This window comes from Cajanus cajan, chromosome 11 (assembly GCF_000230855.2).
Source record: "Cajanus cajan strain Asha chromosome 11, NIPB_CcT2T_4, whole genome shotgun sequence".
Taxonomy (NCBI): Eukaryota; Viridiplantae; Streptophyta; class Magnoliopsida; order Fabales; family Fabaceae; genus Cajanus; species Cajanus cajan.
The window spans coordinates 46,388,579-46,402,616 of NC_138527.1; the positions used below are offsets into that span (position 1 = coordinate 46,388,579).

At 28.8% G+C, this 14,038-nt stretch overlaps 1 protein-coding gene across 1 annotated transcript; it reads left to right on the plus strand.

Annotated features, from left to right (window-relative positions):
* The first annotated feature begins 11,351 nt into the window (after positions 1-11,351).
* Positions 11,352-13,188, plus strand: GT72B1 (UDP-Glycosyltransferase superfamily protein). Its single transcript, XM_020358269.3, has one exon. The coding sequence runs from the start codon at positions 11,603-11,605 to the stop codon at positions 13,049-13,051; it is 1,449 nt and encodes a 482-aa protein (XP_020213858.1). The 5' UTR covers positions 11,352-11,602; the 3' UTR covers positions 13,052-13,188.
* Positions 13,189-14,038: the final 850 nt, after the last annotated feature.

A 14,038-nucleotide genomic window follows, 5' to 3' on the forward strand; every position in this document is an offset into this window, starting at 1 on the left:
GTGTATACCAAAACATTAAATTATTTTTATATATAGGTATAGATTTAGTATAAAAGTATATTTTTTATTTAAAAAGTAAGTGTAAAAATATTATCAATTGCAACATGCAATTAGTTTAAAAAAATATAATTATCGCTTCATAATATATTTCTACTTGAAATCTTTAATCTTGTAATGAGATATTTATTATCCTTAAATATAATTCAAAAAGCATGAGTAAGAAAGACAATGATATCTTGTTTTGAATATAAATCACGACAAAAAAAATATTTATTAAAATGGTCATATTATATTATATTATTTAATTGATAATAAATTCAAATAACACTTTTTCATCTTAATTTCACGTGTAAATAACGTTAAATACAAGCATTAACAGATGTAAAGCTTTAAATTGATTAAAATTGTATAGTCTCAAATATTGTTATATTTTTGCTTCTTTCTTTTGTAATAAAATGTGACACATTAATAATAAAACAATGTTGATTTAAATTGCTTTTATTATGTTTTACAAGTTAAAATAAATCTTTGTTGCATATTAAATTTTTTTTCTATACGCATAAAGGATTGAATATCGTACTATATATTTAAAAAGGCAAAATTATTTACCAACTAATTACACCTCCAAAAACTAATTTGATATAAATGAAAGAAATAATATCATTAAATTGATTTTTCCCCGTCCAAAATCGATATATTTTAAACAGTCGTGCACTTTTTTTTTAAAAGATAGTATATGATATTATTAAAATGAAAGAGGGATACATTATGAGAGATAAAACATAAAAGCATGGAAGCTTTGGTTGGTGGTTTGGTATATGATCCAGTCATAGTAAACACGTGATGGAAAGAAAAGGATAACTTTGGTACATAAAAAGCATCACTATTACTTTTCCTGCCAAGTGCTAGCATGTGACTGCAGTCACTAACATATGACATCAAATTCAAAATTATAACAATGGTTACTTCCCTTCCCGTATTTTCCATGCTAGCATGCAGTAGTAAATTAATTAAGATGAGATCTCCAAATCTATCTATTTAATTAAGAACCACTGAGAGCTTAATGCTTCAGATGACAGATGCAACTGAACATTGTTATCGAACTAAATTTGCTTTCTACAAAATTTGAAGACAATGCATAATGCATTTCCCTTTGACTAAACACCCATCTGTTTCTACTTTCTAGGAGTCCCAACCAGTAGACAAAATTAAGTCAACCTGGAAAAATACTTTTTTATATGAGATATTTTTAAAAGTTGAATTTTTTTACCATTTGATTTTCAAAATTGAAATAACACTTTTCTCTCTAGGAGCCTTCATATGTGAGTTTTAGTTTGATAGTTAGCTAAAAGAATCTTTAAAATTTTGATTCTTACATAACAAAAGAATAGTTTGTATCTTTCCTTGTAATAAAAATATTCTTGAACCTTATAGTACTTTGATTGATTTTCATGGGTGAAGATGAAAATTAAGATTTTACTCTTTTTGACTTTTCTTTCTATATTATCTATCTTATATGATGGTTAGGGTTTGAGAGAATATTTTTCTATCAGGAAGGGGACCTTATTTCATTTTGTGACAACTTTTACCTTTGTCTAATTGTGTGTTTTATTTGTTTTCCTTTAATACAATCGGAAAAAATATTTAGATTCGTAAAACCTATACTCGAAATAATTTCATTCTTTATTAATCTTTTCATTCTTTCTCTAAAAACGTTATCCAAATGTTTGTTACTGTTCTAATGCAAAGTTGAGAGGGTTTCAACATACAAACATCTAAATTTAATTTATATTAACCATCACGAAAAATATCAGTGTCAATGAGATGATTATGCTTAAATAAACTAAAACATCCATCACCAAAATTGAAAGAGTATCTAATAACATCAAGTTTAGATAATAAAGTCAAATTCCTAGATAAACTAGGTTCATAAAGAAATTCTAATAAATATAAATGATGTCTGATGTCTAATCAACCTTTAGACGATCTATAAGTGACTTATAATAATGAATTTTAATATACACATAAATCAACAATCATATTATTTAGCATCCATTATTCTATGGGTAATTGAACTAGATAATTGTTAATTTAGAATTAAATAAATATAGAAATTTGGTCATTTTAGTGACTAAAAAATTCATCAACACTTAATTCCAAGATACACGCAAAGAGCAAACAACTTGCTATTACAATTGTGATTCTGGCTTAAACAGACAAATGCATACATATAAAATATGAGCCTTTATCATTCTCATTAAATAATCATAAAAAAATGATTAAATCATTAAAATCAATCGCATTAAAAGCATTTCAATCATAAAGAAAACAATAGAAAAAATCTCATAATTCCATTCAATAAAAATAAAATATAATTAATATGTTTTTCTTGTTTAGGGATACATGAGTTAAAAAAGCCAATAAAACAATCGTGATTCACAAATGTGGAAGACATTCAATCAAAAAAGAAATCCTTAACATTATTAAAGTTTTACGACAAATAATTAGATAAAATAATTTCATCAATTACATAAAAAAAAAGTTCAACAAAAATAAAAATCCCTAAAATTTCATAATCAAGGTTTGTACATAATTGGAAAAAAACAACATTTGAAAATCATATAATTTCACAACATATGTTTTGATACCACATGTAAGTTTTAGTTTTCTTAGACTATTAATTATAAAGAACTAAAGGGGGTCATTGAAATTCATGATTCTCACATAACAGGAATAATACGTATCTTTCTTCATAACGGGAATCTCCTTAAACCATAGAGCACTTTGATCTTTTTGAGAAAAGAGAGAGATCAAGGTTTCATTCTCTTTGACTCTTTACCTTCTACTATCTTTATTTTCTATGGTGGTCAGGGTTTGAGAGAATACATCTCTGTCAAGGAGAGAATCTTGTTTCACGTTAATGGATATTTATAACCCCTTTGTTAGGAACAAAAAAAAATTGTTTCTTTTGTGCATAAGGATTCAAACAAGTCAACACCACAAAGAAATAGAAAAAGATCACACAAAATTTTATTTAACATGGTTTAGTCTTTCATACCTACCTTCGCAATGAATTTCATTATCTTAAAATGTATTACATGTGTATTCTTGAAAATTCTCCCTGCAAGATTTGTGGGTGAAACATGAAAATCTTTTCTCACAAGTTTTACGAGTGAAACTTGAAAACTCCTTCCTCACAAGTTTTTTAGTGAAACTTTGAAACTCTCCTCCACATGATCCCATCTCTCATTTAAAGTAATGACCCCTCTACAAATAGGGTAATTCTTCTCATTTTAAGAGTCTTTATTTATTGACCTAATATCCTAATCTTAAAAGAGATTTTTTTAAAAATAAATACAATATATGTCCATTATAAACAATATCCTAAAAGAATTATTATTTTTTAAAATCTAAGCAATACATGAGAGATTTGAATTTGGATAATTTGAATTGTTTTTCCAAAAAATTTTCCCTTGATTAAAATTTTCAAATTTGATTTCTTGTTGTGATGGATATTCATCACAATCACCTTTAAGCTACTCTTGCTCTACAATATTTTTTGTCCCCATTAATTTCTCAAGTATTGGAATCGTTGTATGTCAATCTTCAATACTCAAGTGATAGGTCACCAAGTTGCACAAATCAAGGTCTAATATCACTGTTAGGAACAAAAGAACTTATTCTTTTGCACATAAAGATAAAAGAACACAAATAAGCCAATACCATAAAGAAATAAATAAAAAAACACAAAATCTTATTTAACGTGGTTCGATCCTTCATGACTGCATCCATAAGGAATTTTACTATCTTAAAATGTATCACATGTGTATTCCTGAAAATCTTCCCTTTTAGTTTTGTGGGTTAAATTTGAAAACTTTTCCTCACAAATTTTATATATTAAACTTGAAAACTCATTTCTCACAAGTTTTAAGAGTGAAACTTGGAACTCTCCTCCCAAGTTTTATGGGTGAAACTTGAAAATTCCTTTGTCACAAATTTTCTTGTGAAAATTGGAAATTCTCCTCCATATGACTCCCTCTCTCATTTAAGTCAATAACCCCTCTATAAAGTGAATGATTATTCTCATCTCAAAAATCTTTATTTATTGATTTATATCATTTTCTTAAAAAAATAAAATAAATTTCTAAAATAAATATAATATATTTTAATTTTAAATAATATTATAAAAGAATTTATATTTTTTAAAATCAAAGTCATATCTTAAATATTTGAATTTAAAAAATTTGAATTATTTTTTCAACACCTTAAAAGTGATATCTTATTATTATTATTATTATAACTCCTGGTAGATTAGTATCTTATCCATTCAATAGCCTTTTTGATTCTAAAAAATATTGTTGTTACCTACACGTTATAATGATGAAAGAATGATGCGAAAGAAGTATACCGAAAAGCTTCCTATACGATGAATATGATATGTTTGGGTTCGCAATTAAAGATGGGCGAGAAAATAATTGGATTGTAAAGTTTCCAAAGAAAACAAGTAATAATTATCAATTATAAAAGATATTTAGTGGATTTGATATCGGGTCGTTGTCAAATTATAAAACCGTCATCATAAATCGTGTTTAGTGTTGAAATATATAAAATTAATCATGAGAGGTGCCACGGATGTCATGTATCACTAACGGGGAAAATTTCTATCCTAACTGGTAAAAAGGTTAATTTTTTATTATTTTTATTTTTTTTATATCCGCTATTGCTTATGTAATACACGTAATATATTTTTATTTTATATGATTAAAATTTACCAGATTACACGAATGAAATTAATTAAATATAAAACAAACTTACATCATTTTCAAAATTATAATAAATTTAATCTATGGTAAAATGATACTAAATGTCCCAGTAATTATTTTTCATTTTTATATTAGAATGTGTTTAATTTATGAAAAAATATAAATAAAATAGATTGAAAAATTAAATTATTTTTAAGTTGTTTAATCCAATAGTTGTAAGGTATTTCCTTATACATAATGGTCAACCTACATTTTTATATTTGATTCCTGATAATATTAAAATATTGTGTAATCAGTGAAAGTCACGTTTGGTTAGTATATATAAATCTTTAATTATCAACTTAAAAATATTGTATAAATCATATTTATGAATTAAAAAATAATTCATTCAAACACTTTTTAATTCTTGAGTAGCATAATTTTGTTGAAATGGGATTTAAGTGTTGCTTTTTTCTAGATGTTCGAATTTGTTTTGTAAATTGATAGGAGTGGGAACTTTGCTATGCATGAGTCTATTGATTGGATATAATTAAAGGATGTTTGGTTCCACATTCAAATGAATGTTTAATATTGGTTAAACTTGATTTTCTATTGACTATGATGTTTGACAATATGTTACAAAACATAATTTGAGCGGTTAAAAGACAAGTTAAAATGAAGCCATTTCTAGTAGAGTGAGTTCACGATGTTTGTTCCACATACTTTTCATTCACGAGTCCTGTCGACATAAACATTGTGAACTAATTCAATCAATTAACATAATTACCTATATAATAACAACAGTGACATCCCACATATATTATTACACTGCATGAATAATCCACAAACACGATTAGCTGAACGGCATAACAATCGATAAAGGTATATTTTCTTTAATAATTAAAAAGAAAAATGTGTCTGGTCTTTGTTTTTACCCCTTCCGTTAAGAGTCACAATTGCACGGCCAGCCCTCATAGAAAGACGAATTAAATTTGGGCATTATTAGAAGAAGACAAGTGTGTTGGGTAGTTGGGTTGATGGGTTTGAAATAAGAAAATTAATGGAGGTTGGGAAGAAGCATCGAAGAAACAAGCCAAAACAATCATGCATGTGCTCTTTAATTTCCCTTGTCGGTAAAATCGACGCAAACTTATGTTTTGCCGCTAATTCATTTTTAATGTGAATGTAAAAAATTCATATGAAAAAATGCTCATCTATCAAATTTTCAAAAGAAGAGTTAGAAAGATTCAACAAGAAATATAATAAATGTCTTTTATTTATTAAAAAAAAATACAGTACATGTTATTAATGTAAGAAAGAATATTGAAAGGAGTGAACTTTGGTTTGCAAGTTTAGTCAATCAAAATCAGTTTCCGATGATGGTGTAACGTACGGACCATATTCAAACTTGACGGCTTTTGCGAATTTAACGCACTTTAATTTCTTCGCTAATGTTGACATCAACACAAATATAAATTTAAATGCTATTAATAAGTTTTGTTAAATATCTAAACATAACCTTATAATTTTTAGCAACATTTTTGTTATTTCAACACAGACTTGAGTTATTGACAAAATAAAATATGAACATGTCATGTATTATTTAAATATTAACAACTGAACTCTTAAAATGATGTTAACATCCTAGACTATGGAATTTCATTTTGCTACTTCAGAGGACTTCACGTCGCAAAATATCAATTGAAATTTATTTGTATGATCCAAATGTCTTTTTGTGACAAACGTTAGTGCTAATCATTAATCTAGATCAACACATATACGTAACGGAACCCCTTTCAATGTAAAAAAAAAATCTCAAGTTAGATCAGGTATTTATATTAATTGAAGTAAAAAAAATATAAAATAAATTCCTTTTCAAAAAAATACAAAATAAATTGATTCAAGGGTTCCTAGTCTAAAAACATTATAAATTTTGATTACCCAATTATTTTATCCGGCACCCACTTACACTTCCCTTTCAAAATAATAATAAATAAAAAAAGTTAATTAGATCTAAGCAGCGATTGTTAAGTTATTGGAACGAAAAGGAATGATACCGGTGTTTTTAAAATTGAATTCATCATTAATTTAATCGGTTAAATTATTGATCGAATATTTCATAATTTAATTGTGATTATTGTAGTTAAATAGGTCTTAAATATTAATAAAATAATGAAAATATAAGTGCAAATCTATATTTTACATCAATTACTAAATAGTTGATGTAATAAAATTACACTGACATGATTAAAATATTGGATAACTTTTTTACCGTTTATGAAGGATCCAATATTATACAATGTCGTTTTTGGCTACAGGCGGTTTAACCAATGTATAACTGATATATAAAAATAATAATAATAAAAAGTCGTTTAAATAAATTATCTCTATTATCTCGTTGCTTTCATTTTCTTCCTAAATTAATATTGATAAACTCTATTGCAAACCTTTTTCAGCAATTCAAACGACGCTTCAAGCATCTTTGATAAATTTTCTCATGATTCTGTCATTGGCTACGATCTCCAATGACATCCACCTAGTATGTTATTTTACTATTTTTTTTGCATCATTTTTTGTTTTATTTTTGTTAGGGTTCCTTTGCCTCGCTTTCAATTTTTATTTCTTTGTTCTCTAAGCCTTTGTCCTCATCATATTTAGGTACTCCATTTCTGATATTGTTGGTCTAATTTTTTCATTTCCATTTCATGTTGTCTAACTTTCGTTTCCATTTTTATTCAACAAGTCTTGTTTAACTTTCATTTTTGCTTTTTTGTCCTTGATGATAAATTCTATGCATGTAATTCATTTTGATAAATTCTACAAGATTAAAAAACATTTCTATATTTGACTGTATAATAACCGATGTAAAAATGTCTCATTTTTAACATCAATAAAAACAACATTAATTTCATAACTGATGTGTGACGGAAAATACTTAAAATAATTCTTTCCTGCACTTCTGTAACGCTAAACTAATATTAAAAAATTAAAATCAAATCAAATATATTATAATACTTAAGTTAGAATATCAATATATTACACATTTAAATTATTGTGTAATTTGAAAATATCTTTTTTATATATTCTCCAAATAAAATATAAATATTATTATTATATAGTTCATGTCATAATATATTTATTAAAATTGAATTATATATATCATTTTAAATGTTTTTTTGATTATAAGAAATAAAGAAATGTGAGGGCTGATCATGAATCAAGGTCAACACGTAAGAACTTATAAACAAGAACCAACATGTATTGAATGGTTCAATATATTATATATATGTAGGGGTATCATTTTGGGTAGGTGTCGCAAAACAAATAAAAAAGAGGGAAGAAAATACAAGAGAAAACTCTTAAGCCCTTGGGAAGGTCACTGCAGCTGCATTGGCAGATAAAAAGGGAATCAAATTGTGAGGAAAGATTCCATAGTCCAGAAACATTGTCCTGATTCAGATCCCATCTTTGCAAACCAATAACCAATTTTATTTTCTTCAAAAAAACTGGAGCATACCTAACTAACACACAAAAACATTAAAAAATAGTTTTTTTAATTAATTGTTACAAAGAAACAGTTTATAAAACATTTTAAAATATGATATATTATTAAATTGATAAATATATAAAGACATTTAATAATCTATCTATTAATTTACAATTTTAAACAATATTATAGTTAATAATATATTATTTAAAGTTATTAAACAGTCAACTTTGCTAATAGTATATTAATTATGATATTTGTTAAATATAATATATTCAAAACTTTTGATAATGTTTTAGTACATTAAATTTTTTGTTTTTTTTTTCTTAAAGAATACGTTGATAAAATATATTTCAAAACATAAAAAATTAAAAATATATTAATATTGTAAAATTTCAAAATTCTCAAAAAAATTCATTATTAAATAAAATGAAATATAAATATAATTTTCTTTCCTTCGTATTATAATTCTAAATGAATTACTTATAATTAAATATATTTTTATTTAGTTTAATTAAAACTCTAAACTTAAATATGCTAATATACTCCTATCTTGTTTTAATCACTGCAAAATATTTTGTTTTTTTTAATCCTTGACATTTTTTTTAGTATTCCTTTTTAGTTTCTACCATTAACTCTAATTAGTATAATGGTGGTATTACAAACAAAATAAAAAATATCAAGATAATTAAGTTAACAAAATAAGGATATTTTAAATTTATATAATTTAATTATTTTTAGGTACATAATTTAATTAAGGAATATATTTATTATTTTATATAAAAATATAATTACATACAATTTTATAATTTATTTTAAATTTTTAATGTATTATAAATAATAATTGTTCTTACTTTTAATGTTTTCCTTACTTTTCAATTAATTAATTTGGTTATTTCATTTTACCGTATTATTAATAACAAAATTAGGTAGAAAATAGTTATTATGCGTATGAAAACCAATATTTGTGAAGTATCATAAATTGAGACGAGTTATTTGAACATTTGTATAATTAAAACATGTATTTTAAACTTAAAAAAGTTAAGATGAATTTGAGTTGTGTTATCCAATAACATTTATTATTTATTTCATTAATTATACTATTAATGACAAGGTTAATTAAACAGATAAATATTATGTGTAACTGTAACAGTATTTATGAAGCATTATATATTGAGATATCTTATTTGATTTTTGCATAATTTTTTAATTATGATATTAGTAGAAAGTATTTATAATAACAATCTGTAATAAATATTTATTGTAATTACTATTTATTATTGATTTAATTTATTGTATTATTAATGACAAAATCATGTAGAAGGTATTTATTATGGAAGTAAATCGATTCAATATGTATAACTAATTAAATAAATTTTAATATCATCTCATAATAAATGTTGTATAGAAAAAAATTAAGTCATAATTTTTTTTTGCCTTTCTCTTTTATAATATAAAAGTAAATATGTTAAAATATTGAAAGTGACAAAATTATTATCAAATAAATAAATATGTTCTTTTAATTTGATTTGTGTTATCCAATAATATTTATTATTTATTTCATTAATTATACTATTAATGGCAAGGTTAATTAGAAGGATAATTATGATGTGTAACCGTAACAGTATTTATGAAGCATTAAGATGTCTTATGTATTTGATTTTCTATATATTTTTTAATTATGATATTAGTACGAAATGTTTATAATAATAATAATTTATAATGTAATTAATATTTATTGTTGATTTATTTTATTGTATTATTAATGACAAAATCATGTAGAAGATATTTACTATGTGAGTAAATATTGTGTAATTGACTCAATATGTATGACTAATCAAATAAATTTTAATATTATCTTATAATAAGTGTTGTATAAGAGAAAAAAAGTCATAAAATAAGTATTATTTTAGTTTTTTTTAATATAACATTAATTATCACTTCCTATTTTTTATTTTAATAATGATTTATAGTGTATAAAAGTAATAAGAATATTAGTTTTGTAAAATTAATTTTATGGATGATAATTCTTTACATTTACGATTTAGCATAATTATGTTTTTGAGTTTGAGATATGTTTTATTTTCTAAACAAAGTCTAATATTGACTATTAAACAAGTGGTGCATAATGGATCAAAATTATTCATCGATAAGTACATTGATAAATAATTATTTTTATTTTAATAATAATTTTAATCTGTACTAATATAAATGAGATATTACTTTCAATAATTACTTTTAGTTTCTACTTTTACACGAACCATTTTATCATTTGTTTATTTTTTAATAATTATTTTTTTACGAGTAATTTTTTTTCTTATTTATTTATTTTTTATTTTAATACAATACAGGCACATAGTGTCTTTTTCCTGACTAATAATAATAGTTCAGCATAGAACCAAAATCATTTATAGACAATGTTTATGGTGGACTATAAAAAAGTGGTTCATAAATAATCGACTATTATAATTGTAAACCTTTGATCCATGAGGAAATAATTATTTAAATATTTAATAATGAATTTAACCGTTATTTTTTGGTTGGTATTAGTAAAAATATAATTTGTCTCAGAAAGATGACATAATTAATTAATTGCTATCTAAAACTTTGAATTAAATATAATATTTAATATATTGGAATGGAAGTAGGCATTAGGCAATATGTTGTTGTACTAAAATTTTGTAAAGATATGGGTAGTTAGTTGTAACTCACAGGAGATAATGTCTGGATATTTTTGTGTGTTTAGATTATCTAACCGCGAAGAATGGTTGTAAGCAATGTGTACTGTAGGGTGTAGCGGGAGGCTAAGAAGAGTTAATAATTGTTAAGACGGTGTTGAAGAGAAGAGAAGAGAGGGGGCTGGGGATGAAAAACGTGTAGGATATCCGCACGTTCGAAGAACATAAGGAAAAGCAAAAAAAATTGGTCATTATTTAGTTTTGATCACATAAGCCTTACGTTTGAATTGACATCATCCCCAGCCATCACATAAATTGCGAAATTCGCCCGTACTCATCGCTTTCCTTCTAGATAAAATACATTGCTATTGCCTTTTGCCTCCCTCCATAAATAGTAAATACCCGATTAAATCAAACATCAACTCTTCTACTTGCTCCCACCCATTATTCACCCTCAACTCAAGCACACAATAATACTATATACTATATATTTATTCAATTAAATATGATTTACGAGTACTCTCCATTATAAGTATAACCATTCCCAATTATTAAAAAAAGGAAAAAGAGTTTAACTGAAATTGAAGCGCTGCCATGCCCATGGCAGTGAGGCAACCTAGTTGCTATAAATACAAATAAACCCCTCTCTCTTGTTCATCACAAGAATTAAGAAAATAGAATTCCAGCAGCACACCATGGAAGTAGCAAAACAAGAAGCAAGAGTGGCACCCGCACCCCCCATGGTGGCCATGCTCCCATCGCCCGGCATGGGGCACCTAATCCCGATGATCGAGTTCGCCAAGCGAGTCGTCCGCTACCATAACCTGGCTGTCACCTTCGTAATCCCCACGGACGGCCCACCTTCCAAGGCCCAAACCACCGTCCTCCAGGCCCTCCCCCCTTCCATCTCCCACACCTTTCTCCCCCCCGTCACGCTCTCCGACCTCCCCCAAGACTCCAAAATCGAAACCCTAATCTCCCTCACCGTCCTCCGCTCCCTCCCCTCCCTCCGCGACACCTTCCACTCCCTCTCCGCCACCCACACCCTCGCCGCCCTCGTCGTCGACCTCTTCGCCACCGACGCCTTCGACGTCGCCAAAGAATTCGACGCCTCCCCCTACGTCTTCTACCCCTCCACCGCCACCGTCCTCTCCCTCTTCCTCCACCTCGGCACTCTCGACAAGGAAATCCAGTGCGAGTTCAAAGACCTGCCCGAACCGGTGAACATCCCCGGCTGCATTCCCCTCCAGGGAAAAGACCTACTCGACCCGCTTCAAGACCGCAAAAACGAAGCCTACAAGTGGGTCCTCCACCACGCCAACAGATACAGAGAAGCCGAGGGAATCATCGTGAACAGCTTCCTCCAGCTGGAACCCGGTCCAATCAAGGAGTTGGAAAGCGAAGAACCGGGGAAGCCTCCGGTTTACGCGGTTGGACCGTTGGTCCGAATGGAATCCGGTTGCAGCGGTTGTGATTGTTTAGCCTGGCTGGACGAACAGCCACGTGGAAGTGTCCTATTCGTGTCATTCGGCAGCGGTGGGACCCTCTCCTCTGCTCAGATCAACGAGCTGGCCCTGGGCCTGGAATCTAGCGGGCAACGGTTTCTGTGGGTGGTGAAAAGCCCAAGCGAGAAAGCCGCAAACGCCTCTTACTTCATCGCGGAGAGTGAAGCGGATCCGCTACACTTGTTACCGGAAGGGTTCGCGGAAAGAACAAAAGGCAGGGGCCTGTTGGTTCCTTCTTGGGCCCCTCAGCCCCAGGTCCTGGCCCATCCCTCCACGGGTGGCTTCTTAACCCATTGCGGCTGGAACTCTATCCTGGAGAGCGTGGTGAATGGCGTTCCCCTGCTCGCCTGGCCTCTCTTCGCGGAGCAGAAGATGAACGCCTTCATGCTCACGCACGACGTCAAAGTGGCTCTCAGGCCCAATGTTTCCCAGAATGGCTTCGTGGACAAACATGAAATCGCCACCGTTGTCAAGTGCCTCATGGAAGGTCAAGACGGGAAGAAGCTTCGTTACCGAATCAAGGATCTCAAGGACGCCGCTGCCAAGGCTCTCGCTCACGACGGTGCCTCCACCAACCATATCTCCACTTTAGCTCTCAACTGGACCAACAAACCACCAACTCTATCAAATTTAAATTAATTTTTTTAACTATTATTCCTCCTGCACTTAGCTTTTTTTTCTTTTTCTTTAATTCTGCTCCAGTTGTTTAAACTAGTAGTAGTACATAGTATTATTATTTATATTTTTATTTATACATATAAGGTGATGTTACGTAATTAATTTGGGATGATTTAGTTTTCTTTGGTTTACCATAGTTGGATAAAATGACATAAATAATTGGGTGAAATTGAATCCACGTGGCGGGCGTTTCACATCCCTATGATAACGACCAGGGATACTAGCCAAAAAGACGTGGGGCCCACTGGACACGAAATTCGTAGCTCCACCATCAACTATCGTAGCTCCACATGTTGGAAACACTACGTTTCCATTTTGTTTTAACAAAAATCCATTTAACTTCAATGCCTACAATCATTCCTGCTTTTACTTCAACCACTTCTTTCTAAATGCTTTTCAACCTAACACTACTTCTACCAATTTACATCTACTTCTTTTTTTCAAATAAAATTTCAATTTTAATCAAAATACTTTAAAACTCTATTTGAATTTTGTTCTTAGTTCTATGACTAGCTAAAATTCATTGATAGCTGTGAATTTGTTGAGCTTGGTAAATGCCTTCAACCACAAAAGGGAGCTTCTTACATATATCTAAAGGATTAAGTAGTTTTTAGTTGCAGAATAGGTGACAACAGAATTTGCTTTTTTGCCTCTGACCCCGTCTCATGCCGATGGCCTTTTTGCTTGTGGGCGAGCCACTTCATAGGGTGCTCTCACTTTCTGTTACTCGTGTACCTCATGTTCCACTTTAATCTTACCTTTGCCTTTGCCTTCAAACAAACAAAACAAAACAAAACAAAAATTATATATTTTTTCATTTCGGCATTTTTCCTTTCTTGCCTGTTTGCATTATTCATTATTAATGACAAATGTCGAATTCCATTTTCCAAAGTTTCCTATTCCTTTAAAAATATACTGCTTTTTTTAGCGTCCACTTGTTTTTAAGGT